The sequence below is a fragment of the Propithecus coquereli genome, unplaced genomic scaffold (assembly GCF_000956105.1).
Source record: "Propithecus coquereli isolate 6110/MARCELLA unplaced genomic scaffold, Pcoq_1.0 Scaffold27, whole genome shotgun sequence".
NCBI classification, from domain to species: Eukaryota; Metazoa; Chordata; class Mammalia; order Primates; family Indriidae; genus Propithecus; species Propithecus coquereli.
The window spans coordinates 2,978,916-2,994,193 of record NW_012148285.1 but is presented as its reverse complement, the minus strand read 5'-3'; the positions used below and the strand labels follow the sequence as shown (position 1 = coordinate 2,994,193).

The 15,278-nt window shown below is 54.1% G+C and overlaps 1 protein-coding gene across 1 annotated transcript in view; it reads right to left on the bottom strand.

Moving 5' to 3' along the window:
- The window catches only part of LOC105812968 (chromosome unknown open reading frame, human C16orf96), a 30,700-nt gene extending 15,969 nt beyond the window's left edge, over positions 1-14,731 (bottom strand). The window contains exons 1-7 of the mRNA XM_012647530.1: positions 14,312-14,731; positions 6,116-6,220; positions 4,801-4,881; positions 4,522-4,608; positions 3,062-4,376; positions 2,168-2,253; positions 1,707-1,817 (exon numbers count right to left, since the gene is read on the bottom strand). Of these exons, the coding sequence (XP_012502984.1) occupies positions 1,707-1,817; positions 2,168-2,253; positions 3,062-4,376; positions 4,522-4,608; positions 4,801-4,881; positions 6,116-6,220; positions 14,312-14,731 (2,205 nt within the window). The remainder of the gene's footprint in view (positions 1-1,706; positions 1,818-2,167; positions 2,254-3,061; positions 4,377-4,521; positions 4,609-4,800; positions 4,882-6,115; positions 6,221-14,311) is intronic.
- Positions 14,732-15,278: the final 547 nt, after the last annotated feature.

The window sequence follows — 15,278 nt, the reverse complement described above, 5'->3', positions numbered from 1 at the left end:
GCCACCGGATCGCTAGGGGCCAGGAGGGTGCCCGGTGCGGGGTGGACTCGCGATAACGTTCGCTGAACGAATGGGCGTGTGAGTTACAGGTTTCCTCGCGCCAGCTGTCGTGCTCAGACATGTCCACGCGGACAGCCCTGTAGAGCCACAGCGGGTTTCCTCCCCGCTCCGTGTGCTGTGGCAGGACTGCGGCCTCCCTCGCTCCCGCTGGAAAGGTCCGACAGCGCGGCTGGTCTCTTGCCGCGTGGGTTCATTTAAGAAATATTTAATGAATTATGTGTTGTGTGTTTTTTTTAAGCCTGGTCAAGTGAAACAGCGGAGTGGAGAAGGAACAAAGTAATCTGGACCTGGTTGTGATCAATTAGTTGTAAACACCACTGTACTTGGACCAGCAAATTCTGTATTGTACACAAAACTCTGTTCCAGGGTCTTCCAGGGTCAATGTTAACAAGCAATTAAGTCTTGATGGCACAAGACCCGGGAAGGAGGTCTGGAGGTAGGACGACGAGCTCAGCTTTGGCACCGCTTGTTAGGGCCTTGTTCACTTGACGATCTCTCGACAAGTGACAACTATGTACTTGGAGGCAGACACTGCACCCCCTCTCGCCCCTGCGCAGGGCTGCCACAGTGCTGGGCACACATCGGATGTGCTTAATCGGACTGGCTCCAGTCTCCATTGAGGAAGGCACCAAGATGTCCCCAGGACACGGTGACAGGCCTCTTAGAAGAACAATGTTGGCAGGAGATAGCATGGCTCCTCCTCAGTGTGCACAAGGGTCTGAGCACGTAGCCCTGCAAACCTCACCCACAGAGGCCTGGTGTCCCCAGAGAGAGCTAGCTCTCCCTGCCCCCCCCCCGCTTCTCAGGCTCCGAGTTGGTCCCCTTTTCTGAGTTCTTTTCCATTCCAGGTTGCCCGGAGTAGGCCCCAGCCTGCTTGTACTGCGTGCCGACCTCAGGAGGGGCAACATGCCTCAGCTTGCCTCGCTTCTGCCTTTGGCCGTCACATCCTAATGTGCCCCCGCTACCCCACATTCCCCTGGCTGGGACCAGAAGCTTCCATGAAAACACTCCCAGGTTTGTTAGAGATTTTGTCTCTTTAGACTTGGGGGAAGGTCATTCCCTCCTACCAGGAACCGTCCCTTGATGCCCTCTCCAAAGGCTGGGGACATCTCTGGGACAAGATACAGGCTGGACTCATCCGACCAGGTCACTAGGCCAGCTCAGCGAGTCAGGCCCCTCAGGCCGCCAGGAGACGGTGTCCGGCGAGTGAGTCCCTGGGGAGCGGCTCTGTGTCTGCAGTGCTGTCCCAGAGCGGCCCGGTGCTGCTGAGCGCTCGGGAGCAGGCCTTGGCCCTCCGCTGGTGTGGGGCAAATGTTAGACACATACCCATCGGCAGGAGAAATCCTTACTCATTCATTGATTCATCCTGCAAATGTCACTGAGCCTCCACTCTGCTCTTCTAGGGTGTGGGCGACACAGTCACAAGCTAGACGAACGCCATCCAGCCCTTCCGCTTGTGCGTGGTGGGGGGGTGGGGTTCATTTGCTTTTAATTGAAGTATAATTTACCTTAGAGTAAAATGTCAGCAAAACATCCACTGCTCCCCCGCACCCCCCGACTCCAGCGCAGCCCCCCACCAAAACGTTTGGGGAGGGTCTGAGTGCCCCGGTGCGGAGCCCTCCCTTTGCCCGCCCAGACCTCCGAACCTTGAACTCATCCAGGCGAGCCTCCAGCCTCTCCACCGCCTTGTCCAGCACGGTGTAGTGGTCCTTCACCATCTCTATTTGGTGGCCCCAAACTCTCTCAAGTTCCTCCCCCTATAAGGGGGAGACACAGACATCCAAGGCCTCTGCGTCTGAGGTCGCCCTGGAATGGGGCCTGAGGGAGGACCTCGGCCAGCCGAGAAGAATGTACCAGACCAGTGTGTCTCCAACCTGCCGCCTTAACAGCCCCCAGACGCTTGTCCGGAGGAATTCCGCAGCCCCTACCATTGGGACCCCTGCGCCCGCCCGCTGGACCTGCCTTCGCTCGGCTCAGCTGCCTTCCAGCTGGCTGCCTGCCCGGAGCACAAGTGCTGCGTCCGGGAGGGAGCGGCATGGGGAGTCTGCCACCAGCTCACCTCCAGCCATCATCTCCTCAAAAGCTCTTCTCTGCCGGGGACACTGACCTGTAGCCTGGACTTCTGGAGGTTGCCAATCTTTTCCTGCAATATGTCCACTGTGGGCCCGAGCCCGGAAGAGCTTCCCATATTGGCTGAAAGCAAAGAAGGGGGTCTCTGCCGGGGGCAGGGATGGGGGAGATGATTGCCTGAGCTCCGGCTGCTTCTGACACAAGGTGTGTGCGGCAGCGCCGCCCAACAGGAATACAGTGGGCTCGGGGGCCTGGGAAGTGATTTTCAAGTTTCTAAAAAATTTTAGAAAAAAAGTGTTTTTTTTGAGACAGGTTCTCACTCTGTTGCCAGGGCTAGAGTGCCGTGGCGTCATCATAGCTCACAGCAACCTCACACTCCTGGACTCAAGAGATCCTCCTGCCTCAGCCTCCCGAGTAGCTGGGACTACAGGCATGCGCCACCATGCCGGGCTAATTTTTTCTATATATGTATTTTTAGTTGTCCAGATAATTTCTTTCTATTTTTAGTAGAGATGGGGTCTCGCTCTTGCTCAGGCTGGTCTCGAACTCCTGAGCTCAAACAATCCGCCCGCCTCGGCCTCCCAGAGTGCTGGGATTACAGGCATGAGCCACTGTGCCCGGCCAACCCCGGGCAGTATGATTTTATGGGCTATTGCAAAGGAGTTTTCAAGAGTAATTTTGACATGTGATTTTTCTCAAGTGCCAACTTCAGACCCTAACAGCCTCTCTCCCCTAAGATAAAACCTCACTGTACATTCAGTATAACAGAATAGACTAGCAAGAGGTCACATGCTTATGCCAAAGGAATGAATGGCTAATGGTTGAATGTAGAATTTGTTAGGGAAGCCAAAGGAAGGGCAGGAGGTGCTTCTCGAAGGCTGGAGGGAGGGCCTGAGCCCTGCTGAGCCTCTCGGGGACAGAGCAGGCCTACCTAGATAAGTCAGGCGCTGGTTCAGGCTGGAGGACAGCTGGGCAAACTCCTCCTTCAGGGAGTCGTGTTGAATAGGAATCTGGGCCATGCAGCTCATGGAGTACCTGACGGCTTTCTTCTTGTCCTCAGGACTCGTGGCCTGCTTGGCCGCCAGCATGGCTGCCAGCATGGCCTGGGACAGGGTGACTTCAGGAGTGGTGACAGCATAGTAGGGTGGAGAGAGGATATCATCATCTATTGGCACATCTTCCAGCTCCTCCTCCAGCTCCTCCCCGTCATCGACGAGGGCCCCGCGGGAAGGCCCTGCACCCAGGATATCTGCAGAGACCCCCAAGGGCCCAGATGTGGCCATAGTTGTTGCTATGGTAGCCAGTTTGGTGGCAGGGGCATCCTTGACTGCCTTGGCAGCGACCTTGGCTGCCCGGGCTGCTGAGTTGGCGGCGGCTGCGTAGGCTGCGGCGGCGGCAGCAGCGATGGCTGTAGCGGTTCTTATCCGCTGAATGGCAGCCTGGGGACCCTTACGCTGTGCTTCCCCAGGGGCCCCATCCTTGGGGGCCCTGTCCTTCGGGGCCGCATCCTTGCGGGCTCTGTCCTTTGCCTTTCTATCCTTTTGGGCTCCATCCTTGGGGACCCCATCCTGAGACATTCTCCGGAGGGAGGCCTCAGTTTCCTCCCCGCTTTCTGCGACAGCCGGGAGCTGGCGGGCGCCTTCCCCGTGAGGCTGGAATGGCTGCAGTGGAAGAGGCCATGCTGTGTCTAACTCTGTAGCGGGCAGTGGGGCCCTGGAGGGCTGGGGTTGAGTGGGATGCAGGAAGCGTAAGCCCCAGAAAGGCTGTGTGCCAGGCCTGGGGCCACCTCCGGGAACAGGCCAGACTCCCGATGGCGGGAGCTGGGCACCTGGGGCAGGCCACGGTGCTGTCACGAACCCAGATGTCACACTGTGCCCCACCACAGGCCCCGGTGCAGGCCCAGGTGCGGGCCCGAGTGCGGGCTCCGGTGCAGGCCCAGGTGAGGGCCCGAGTGCGGGCTCCGGTGCAGGCCAAAGCTGGGACACGAGCCCTGGTGTGAGGGCCTGGGACTGGCCTGACTCCTGGGCACTGCTGACTGAAACTTTCTGGGGAGACTCCTCCTCCGGCAGGAGCCCTGGGACCTCGTAATGCCACGCGGTCTGCAGGAGTTGGGGGCTTCGGATGGCCTCTGAGACCCAACTGGGATGAGCAGCTTTAAGGTACTCGGAGGTCTGTGCCAGGGCAGCGTCTGGGAGCTGCTCTGTCTGCCACAGACCGGACGGCTCCAGCAGGAGTGGATCAGCTTCCTGCAGAGAAAGGGGCTGAGAGTGCTGGGCTACTTCCCACCGCTCCCCACGCGCAGTCACCTGCCTGCTCCCCGCCCCCCGGCTCCCCGCCTTCCTGCCACCTTCCCAGACCCTCTGCTTCTCTTCCTCTTCCACCTTCACTCACTGAGGTGAACATGGCCTCATGCAGCCCGCTCCAGAGCACCATCTCGTCGGTTTGGGGGATGGCTCGAAACTTGTTGTGGAGAGAAATCTGCAGGGTGGCGATGGGGACGAGGCGTGAGCCTGGATGGTGCAATGCCCTCGAGGGGCTCCCCGTCCACACTGACCCCCACACTTGCAAAGAAACCGTTCCAGCCTGTGTTCTCCTCACCCATCCCCACCCCCAGCACCCAGGACACTGGAGATCAGGGACCAGGCAGGAGGATGGGGCTGTGGTCCTCACCACGTCCCGCTGCAGTGCGTTCATCTTCCTGTTCTGCGCTTTTAAGTCATCAGAGAAGATATCTATTCTTTCCGGATGCATCTGTCAAATGAGCCGGGTCTGTGGGCCAGGGGTGCAGGTTCTGGTCCTAGCCCTGCCTCTTCCCACCACTTTAGGTGACTAAGAGCTTGAGAAAGAAGAATGGATTCCACAGCCAGTGTTCCCCAGGGAGTGGAAAAGGGAAAGGAAGGGGTTCCACGGGCAAATAAATTTGGGAAATGCTGAGCTAAAAAGCATTCAACAGGCCGGGCGCGGTGGTTCTCGCCTGTAATCCTAGCACTCTGGGAGGCCGAGACGGGAGGGTTGCTTGAGCTCAGGAGTTCGAGACCAGCTCTCACAAGAGTGAGACCCCGTCTCTTTTTATAAAATTTAAAATAAAAGAAAAAAAGAAAAATTAGCCAGATGTGATGGTGGCATGTGCCTGTAGTCCCAGCTACTCAGAGGCTGAGGCAGAAGGGTCATTTGAGCCTGTGAATTTGAGGTTACAGTGAGCTATGATTGGGCCACCGTACTCCAGCCTGGGTGACAAATCAAGAAACTGTCTTTGAGAAAAAAAACAATTCCAAGAAATGGGCCAAGAAGGTATTGTTTCTCAAACAGATTTGTCTTGTCTAGGAGGTCCTTTTTAGTATTTCATGATGCAGCTTCCTAACAGCCCCCTTTCTGCTTAGATGGGAACTGCCTAGCCCAAGACCAAAGTTCTCACAGTTGCCATGAGAACCAAATCAGCTGTGGACTGTCGTTACATGTTATGGTAGGGTGTTAGAACATGCTTAGATTGATGGTTTGTGGCTGCAGAAGGAGATAGAACGTATGTCTGTACTAGGTTTATTCTTCTTTTCAATGTGGACAGAGCTTTCTTGAAGAGGAAGAGGTGTTCTTTCTGCTAGGTTGGTGGAATGCAACCCTAGAGTTGCTAAGACTAGGGGAGTACCCGCCTGAGAATGAAGCCAACCCAGAGCACCTGGGTCTGGCTGTACCTGAAGGCATGCCTAGACTTTCAGTAAATGAGACAATAAATCCCTTATTTTTCCTGAGCCTGAATGAACTTGATTTCTATCACTTTTAACTGATATCTTAACACAGTGGGGCAAGGAGCATGGAGGGGTCACAGAGAGCTCAGCAGAACAGGCCAAGTGGCTGGGCCACGTCATCCCCCTTCTCTGCCCTCACAGCTGCATTCTTTGAGAATAAGCTTTCTAGATTTTCCTTGTCACCCCAACCACCAGAGGGCTGAGCAGCATGGCTAACATGGAAGGTGCAGGGGAGGGTCTACCTTTTCACACATGTCCTTCAGCCTGTCCACATCCTGCCTGAGGGTTTCGGTGGTGACCTTGAGCACGTGAAGGTCGGTGAGCAAATCCTGCAGGGTCTGCATGGACTGAAGCGGGGAGAGGAGGAGAAAATGTGAAGTTGGGTGTGGTTTGGGGAGAAGGCAAATGGGTGTGGAGGCTTTCTGGTGACAGCCGTTGTCCAGGGGTCCCCTCGGCTCTCTCAAGGCGTGGGCTGGAATGTACAAAGAGGCCAGCAAATGACACTGAAGTCAACAGTGCTCTGAGTTTCAAGTGGTCTGGGTGGGAAAGAGGCAATTCTGCATTAGAATCTACTCAGTAACCAGTGGTCACCCATCGTGAGGCATCTCATGTCCTTTCCTGCATGACACATGTCAACCAGGGTAACTACGGAGGGAGGAAGCATAGCCCGCCCCTGGGTGGCAGCCATTGGAGGCTCAGAAGCAGGGCAGACATGACTGCATTTACATCGTTAAAGGATCTCTCAGGCTACATGTGGAGACTGACTCTGGGAGGGCAAGAGGGGAAGTCAAGGGACTGGTGAGGAAACTTCCAAGCAAGAGCTGATGGTTGCAATGCTGGGCTCATAGTTTGGTTCCACCACTTACTGGGGCTGTTACTGCATCCCTCTAGGTTTCAGATTTATCAACCATAAAATGAGTATAAAAAAATGATAGTATTTTTGTCATAAAATAAAGGGCCGAGTGTGTAGTTAGACATTCAGTTAACAAAAATAGCACATAGCAAAATAGCACAAGTCAGTCTTTATCAGTAATTAATTCCAGCACTTTGGGAGACTGAGGCAGGAGAATTGCTTGAGGCCAGGAGTTCGAAACCAGCCTGGGCAACATAGCGAGACCCCATCTCCATTATAAAATAATTTCAAAAAACAATTACATTAAATGTAAATGGATTAAGCTTTCAGTTAAAAGACAGAGACTGGCAGAATGAATAAGGAATCATGATCCAAATACATGCTGCCTATAAGAGATATATTTTATTTATTTATTTTTTAATAGAGACTTTTTGACATACAATTCCTAAAATCCTTGGAATTCCAAAGTGGTAAGAGTCTTTCTGTTGCTAATGAGTTGACCTATGGCTGGCTGCCCTGAGGTAGTAGCTTCAGGATGGGGCTGGTCATAGGAAAGACAAAGGCATCATTAGAGGGCTGAGACTTTTCAGCCTACCCCCAACCTCTGGGGAGGGAAGAGGAGCTGAATGTTAAATTGATCACCAATGGCCAATGATTTAATCAATGGTGCCTATATAATGCAGCCCCCATAAAAGCCTCAAAGGGCAAAGTCTGGATAAGCTTGTGATAACTGAGCACATGAGGGCTTCCAGGAAGGTGAACAAGAACATGTCCACATGCTGGCTGAGAGACATACTCCGACTCCATGGGGACAGAAGCTCCTGTGTGCTTGGGACCCTTCCAGACCTCATCCTTTGAATCTTTTCATCTGGCTGTTTGTATCCTTTAAAATATCCTTTGTAATAAACCATTAAATGTAAGTTAGCATTTCCCTGAGTTCTGTGGGCCATTGTACCTCAATGAACCCGAGGAGGGGGCTTTGGGAACCTCAATTTATAGCTGAGTGGTGGGAAACACAGGCAAAATAACCTGGGCCTTGTGATTGGCATCAGAAGTAGCATTCAGTCTTGTGGGACTGAGTCCTAAATCTGTGCGATCTGACACTATCTCCAGGTAGACAGTGTGACCCGCCAGACCAGTTCTAACTGGCCCTGTCCTGGTGATAACAGGATGACAAGTTATTTTACAGACACAGAGCCAAGAAGGTGCAAGTCATGCAGCTGGAGCACACGCAGAAAAGACTTCAACCTCGAATAACACCCGAAACTAAAGTCTCACTGCCCACCCCAGCCCCACCCCTGCCCCGATGGAACGAAAAGATTGAGATGTGACCGGAACCCGAATGCTGGAATACTTTCAACAGCGAGGGGCGGTTGTCTAGGAATGTCTGATGATAAGCTCCCTCTCCATGCCTCACCATACATTGTCTTGACTGAAGTCTTCTCAGGTAAAAGCGGCCCTGCCAGCACTTCCACATACCAACGACCTGTCCACCCTAACCCATAAAACTTGCTCCAAATCCCAGATCAGGGAGACAGATTTGAGCACTGCCTCCCGTCTCCTTGCCAGTCAACTTGCAATAAAGCTTTTCCTTTTCTCAAAAACCAGTGCCATGGCCGGGCGCGGTGGCTCACGCCTGTAATCCTAGCACTCTGGGAGGCCGAGGCGGGCAGATTGTTTGAGCTCAGGAGTTCGAGACCAGCCTGAGCAAGAGCGAGACCCCGTCTCTACTAAAAAAATAGAAAGAAATTATCTGAACAACTAAAAATATATAGAAAAAATTAGCCAGGCATGGTGGCGCATGCTTGTAGTCCTAGCTACTTGGGAGGCTGAGGCAGGAGCATCGCTTGAGCCCAGGAGTTTGAGGTTGCTGTGAGCTAGGCTGACGCCACAGCATTCACTCTAGCCAGGGCAACAGAGTGAGACTCTGTCTCAAAAAAAAAAAAAAAAAAACCAGTGCCATGGCCGGGCGCGGTGGCTCACGCCTGTAATCCTAGCACTCTGGGAGGCCGAGGCGGGCAGATTGTTTGAGCTCAGGAGTTCGAGACCAGCCTGAGCAAGAGCGAGACCCCGTCTCTACTAAAAAAATAGAAAGAAATTATCTGAACAACTAAAAATATATAGAAAAAATTAGCCAGGCATGGTGGCGCATGCCTGTAGTCCCAGCTACTCGGGAGGCTGAGGCAGGAGCATCACTTGAGCCCAGGAGTTTGATGTTGCTGTGAGCTAGGCTGATGCCACGGCACTCTATCCCGGGCAACAGAGCAAGACTCTGTCTCAAAAAAAAAAAAAAAAACCAGTGCCATGGTACTGGCTTCTACGTGCCTCTAGAAGGGAGTGCATTGCCCACTAACAGCAGTGTCCAAACTGAATTGATCGGGAGGACCCCAGCCGATGTCCGTGTAGAATCAATGGCTCGCTTGCTGGAGAAATCCCCACATATCCCGCAGCAGGAGTGCGTTGTGAGAGGATCGTGGGAGAAACTGAATTCTTTTTTTCCACTCAGAGGGTCAGTCTATCAGGAACATGCAATTATAAACATACATGCACTTACCAGTGGAGCCCCAGAATACATGAAGGGAAAACTGACAGCGGAAAGGGAAAATGGACAATTCAACAAAAATTGCTGGAGACGCCGATGCCCATTTTCAATAATGAACAGAATAACCAGATAAGAGATCGGCAAGGAAGCAGAGACTTGAACAACCTGTAAGCCAACTAGACTTGACAGATATCTCTAGAACACCCTACTCAACAATGGCAGAACACACACTCTTCTCAAACGCACATAGAACACTCTCCAGGGTAGAGGTGTGGCAGGCTATACTACAAGCCCCAGTACATTTTAAAGGGACTGAAATTATGCAAAATATGTACTCTGACCACAATGGAATTAGACATCAGCCGCTCCCCATCACTCGCATCACTGCATAAGCCCCGCCTCCTGTCAGATCATTAGACTCTCATAGGAGCGTGAACCCTACTGTAAACTGTGCATTGAGGGATCTAGGTTGCGGCTGCTTGTGAGAATCTAATGCCTGACGATCTGAGGTGGAGCTGAGGCGGTGAAGCTAGCGCTGGGCTGCAAATACAGATCATCATTAGCAGAGAGGTTTGGCTGCACAATAAATGTAATGCACTTGAATCATCCCGAATCATCCAACCTCCCCTCACAACCCCGGTCCATGGAAAAATTGTCTTCCGTGAAACTGGTCCCTGGTACCAAAAATGTTAGGGACCGCTGGTATAGCAGCCCTGTGCAGGTACGGGGAGCTGGGCTTGTCCAAACTTGTGCTTGCTCTCTCTCTGTCTCTCTCTCTCAAGAGGCCTTCAAGGACACAGGCTTGGGCTGGGGCCCAGTGCTTACAAAGGCCTTAAGGGGGCCCAAAGCAAATACCCCCCACAGTCAGCTGGATTGATCACACAGCCACGTTCGGAGCTTTGGAAAATGGGAACGCTAACAACACCTCCCTGCCATGGAAACGAGGAACGCAAAAGTGCTTTGCAGCACTCTGCGAGGCGCGATACCAATGTTATTACTATTGTTGCAGGAACTTCAACCTTGATACCACAGAGCCCCAAAGTGTCTTCAACACTTTTAAGCAACGTTATGAAATACCCAAAACCCAATTTAAATGCAAAGTCATTTTAATTTGTGCAGTATACAGCAGGTGTTTTGATGTTGTTGGGGCAGTAGAATAGGGAGAGAGTTTTGAAATCAAAAAAGCAACAATGGGCTGTTAAAATCCCCTAAGACTGGGACCCACCACTTTATGGAAACAGGGTTGGCCGGAACAATCTTAAAAGCCAACAGCTGACATCATCCCTCCTTTTCTCCCGTGATGCCAGCTGCAAGCAGTTGTCATTATAGATGAGAAAAACCAAGGCCGGAACGAGGCACACAGGGACTCCCGGCCAGGGCATTCTAAAACACACATTCATCAGGCGACCCCGGCAAAGACACGGTGTGTGGGCCGCCAGCCTCACTGGTGGGTGGGTGCAGACAGTTGGCTAGGCAGCCGCACCACTCTTGAACCAGCTGCCATGGCAACCCTTCAACAGGTCATTACGGTAACCTTGGGCAACTTCAGTCAGGGCAGGACAGAGTAACATTCTCTTCGCGGCAGGGACATTCCTCAGCGGCACAAACAGTCCTCAGAGGGCTGCGCAGCACAGCCAGGTCTGAACCTGTCCCGAACCCCTTTGGCCCCTTTCATGAGCTGGGCGGGTTCCCTGCTGAGCTGCTCGGAGCACTGGTGCATTCTGGCAGCCTTCCCCGTGGGGGCAGGTCAGGGGCGAGCTGCCCCTGCAGGGCTGGCACCCTGGACCCTGGAGTCCACCTGTGCTGCCTGCAGGGTCCTCCGTGACCTGCCTTCAGCCACCCTGGCAGCCTGGTCTCTAGTAACAAGTTTGTCTTATCTGATAGACTCCAGTCTCTTCCTGGTTACTGCTTGCATGGAATATCTTTTTCTATCCTTTTACTTTCTATTTTTCTTTTTTTTTTTTTAAATATTCATTGCCTGATGCATTGATATCCTTTCACTTTCAGCCTACTTGTATCTTTGAATCTGAAATTTGTCTCTTATAGTCAGATCATGTTTGGGGTTTTGGGTGTGTGTTTTTGCTTGGTGGTTGTTGCTTTTTTTTGTTTGTTTTTTGAGACAGGGTCTTGCTCTGTCCCCTGGGCTAGAGTGCAGTGGCATCATCATAGCTCACTGCAGCCTCCAACTCCTGGACTCAAGCGATCCCCCTGCCTCAGCCTCCCGAGTAGCTGGGACTACAGGTGTGAGTCACCACGCCCAGCTATGGCTTTTTTTTTTTAACTAACTCTGCCAATTTTTGTTTTTTTTGTGGTGAAATACACATAACAATATTAACGTGTACAATTCCATGGCATTTAGCTTATACGTCACTATCTAGTTACAACACATTTCATGCCCCAAAGGGGAACCCCTCCCCATCAGCAGTCGCGTCCCGCTCCCCTCTTCCCGAGCCCCTGGAAACCACTGAGCTACTTTCTGTCTCTACGTAGAGCTGACTATTCTGGACGTTTCGTATAAACGGAATCGTGCAACATGTGGTCTTCCGTATCTGCCTTCTCCCACGTCGCAGGATGCCTAAGGCTCGTCTGTGCTGCCGCTTTGCCTCTCTTGCCCTGCCGTGGCCAGACGGGGCTCCTCCGCTCCCCACAGACCCTGAGCTGAGACGCCTATGTCCCTGCAGGGCTCAGGGGGATGCCTGCCATTGCCGAGATCACAATCCACCTCGGTTTCCCTGCTCAGGTCAAATTTCTGAATAATAGTCACAGTGACCCCAGATCGGGCACCTGAGTGTGCTGAGCTCTGCGCTAAGCACGCCCCACGCGTTGTCTCACGTGGTTTTAATTCTCCCAGCAATGCCAGGAGGAGGAAGCCATCCTCAACCACTATCGTGCCTCACGTTCCAGGCGGCAAGTGGCCGGGACGCTCTGTCCAGACCCAGGCGTCCACTGACTTCCCCCCTTTCTAACACTGTGACCTTGAGTGGGTTACTTAACCTCCCTGTGCCTGCATTTCCTCATCCTCAAAGGAGGGATAACAACGGTGAGTGCCCGGTGCAAGGGCGGAGGGAGGAAGTGCAGGTGGAGCCGGGGGAGGGGACGGTGAAGCGATGGGGGGACTGCGAAGCGATGGGGTACGAAGCCTGGGCAGAGCCCAGCTTTTCCAAATGACCCTGACTCCCAGGGGGGATCCAGCTAGACGTCCCAGGGGACACAGTCTGGCTCAAGGAGGATCTAGGACACGCCACCTCCAGGGACAGGAGGACAGGCACAGGTTGGATGGACACCGAGCTCGGCGGCCTGTCACCGCCTGTCACCACCTGCCTCCCAGCCACACCGGGCATAGCAAAGGAAGACCCCAATCTGAGCCCCACCTCCCGTGAGTCAGGTGAGCCAGAGGCACGGGGTGGACACAGGCAGACACCCGGCTGGAGGTCAGAAGACAGGGCAGGGTGGCTGTAGAGTTCTGGGGGCCGGGTGCTTTGTGCCTGCAGAGCACATTCTCACCCACAGCCTCTTGTTTAATCCCCAGGGCCACCTGAGTGCATTGTGTGCCCATTTGACAGAGGGGGAGGCTGAGGCTTGGACAGGCAAAGCCGCTTATGTACTCAGGACAAGGCAGTGTCAAGGCCAGAAACATATTTTTTCCCATGGCTCAACCCAGACCCCTCCAGATTTCAGTCTCCCTGGCGGCAGGGCTGCGTCTCATTCTGGTTTTTACATCCCTGCCAAGGTGGTGCCTGGGAGGAGCATTGGGAAGGGCGGCCCGGGAAGCTGGGGATGGCTTTTTCCAGATCCGCTTGCTGGTCACGCAGGTGTGCACTACGGAAACTCACAGAGCTGCGTGGTGTCTGTGCTTTTCTGTGTGTTCTGAATGTGTTTCGTAGAAAAGTGTTTTTAAAAGCCCTGCAGCATGAACCTCCCGCTCCGTGCTGAAGGAAGTGATTTCAAGTACACTGGCGCACAAGCAGGCACCTTCCAGGGGAGCTGGCCCGGGTGGGTGAGAGCTTCCGCCCCTGTCTGGTCTGGGGCTTTGTTACAGCAAAGGCATGGTCAGGCACCGCACTGAGGTGGAGAGCAGAGGTGCGGCTGAGATTCCCCGTAGGGACCCTCCCTCCCTCCCTCCCTCGGGTGTTGGGCTATCCAGACGGTGGTGGGGACCTCGGGAGCAGTCTCCCCACCTGGACCCAGCCCCCACCCTGGCGGCACTCTCAGCCCAGACCGCCTGGCCCCAGCTCCAAGCACCTGGCAAATCTCACCCCTTCCTCTCCGCCCAGCCTCCATCTTCACTCCACGTGTTTCACCGGGCGTGAGGCGATTTACCCCCTGCCAAACCAGGTGCCCGGGGCGAGGACATCCAAGGGGCTCGATCACAAAGATGTCCACCTCCTAAACCCTGGAACCTGTGACTGTATTGCCCTCCATGGCAAAGGGGACTTTGCAGATGTGATTAAATTAAGGCTGTCGTGGTGGGGAGATGATCTGTAATTACAAGCGTCCTTTTAGGAGGGAGGTGGGCGGGTCAGCATCATCGAGAAAAGATACAAGGATGGAGGCCGTGTCAGAGAGGAGAGAGCATGCCTGGCTGGGAGGGGTGGCTCACGCCTGTAACCCTAGCACTGTGGGAGGCTGAGGTGGGAGGATTGCTTGAGGCCAGTAGTTCAACACCAGCCTGAGCAACATAGCGAGACCCCAACTCTACTAAAAATAGAAAAATTAGCCAGGTGCAGTGGTGGGCGCCTGTAGTCCTAGCTACTCAGGAGGCTGAGGCAGGGGGATCGCTTGAGCCCAGGAGTTTGAGGCTGTAGTGAGCTATGATGATGCCACAGCACTCTAGACGGGGTGACAGAGCAAGACTCTGTCTCAAAAAAAAAAAAAAAACAAAAACATACTTGACAAAGGCGGCAAGCCTGGAGTATTGGTTCTGCCTGATGCCAAAGCCTCATTCCTCCCCTGCTGTAAGGGGAGGGCCCATCACAGGGGAGTGAGGGGCAGGCTGCCCCGGGAGAGGGCAGAGGGGCAGAGAAGGCCTGGAGCTGGGGTTACCTTTGCCGTGGCTTCCTCATTGCCCTCCACCATCTTCCGGAGCTTGATGAGATGCCACAGCTCCTGGGCGGGCCGGCTGGTCCCCTGGCTGGCCTCCAGCAGCTGGGAGGTGGTGGGCAGGTCCTGCAGGGCGGCCAGCTGGGTCTCCATCCTGTCCACACGGCTCACCACGTGGTCGAAGACGTTGCTGAGCCTTTTCATGGGGTTGAGGATGGGCTGGGCGTCCCCTTCCCTGGGCACCGTCAGGACCTGCGAGGTCTGGAGGAAGTCCTCGTCCCCCGAGAGGACCTTCTTGAGCTCGCCCATGTGGATGTGCTCCAGCATGCCCTGCAGCAGCAGGTGCAGCGCCTTGAAGTTGACCACCCCGTACTGCGGGATGGCGATGTTGGCCAGCTCCGTGAACGTGAGCGAGAAGCTCATCCTGCCCGGGGCCGGGTCACTGCGGCTTGCGGACAAGTGGGAGCTTCCGGTGGCCCCCCAAAATACACAGACAGGTCCTCAGAGGCTCGGGGAGGCGGCGAGTCACAGCGGTCAGAGAGGAATGGCCTCTGTCCTGGCCAGAGCTGCGATCAGAGTTCCTGGTTGCTAGGACACCAAAGAACGTGGTTGAGCGGGCATGCTTCCGAGAGCCTGGCCTTGCCCAGAGAAGGTGCTCGATTAATATTTGATGAACCTTGGAATAGGGAACGGGCAGCCTTTTCATTCAAGCCCTTTGGTTATGTAAGACCGATGACCCTGTCTAAGAAGTGCCCAGGTGAGTGAAGGAGAGGCAGCCCCTCTTCGGAAGTCTCTAGAATCTGGACAGAAGACAGATTTCTTAGACTTAGGAAGACAGAGTTTCAAGAAAAGGGCAGGTAGGGAAAAGAATCTGAAGAACTAAGCTCATTTCTGGGCACGGCCAAATGCCCCACCCCCACGCCCCAGCGCTGCAGTTCCCGGTGGGGGAGAGTCAGGTGGTGAAAGGGAG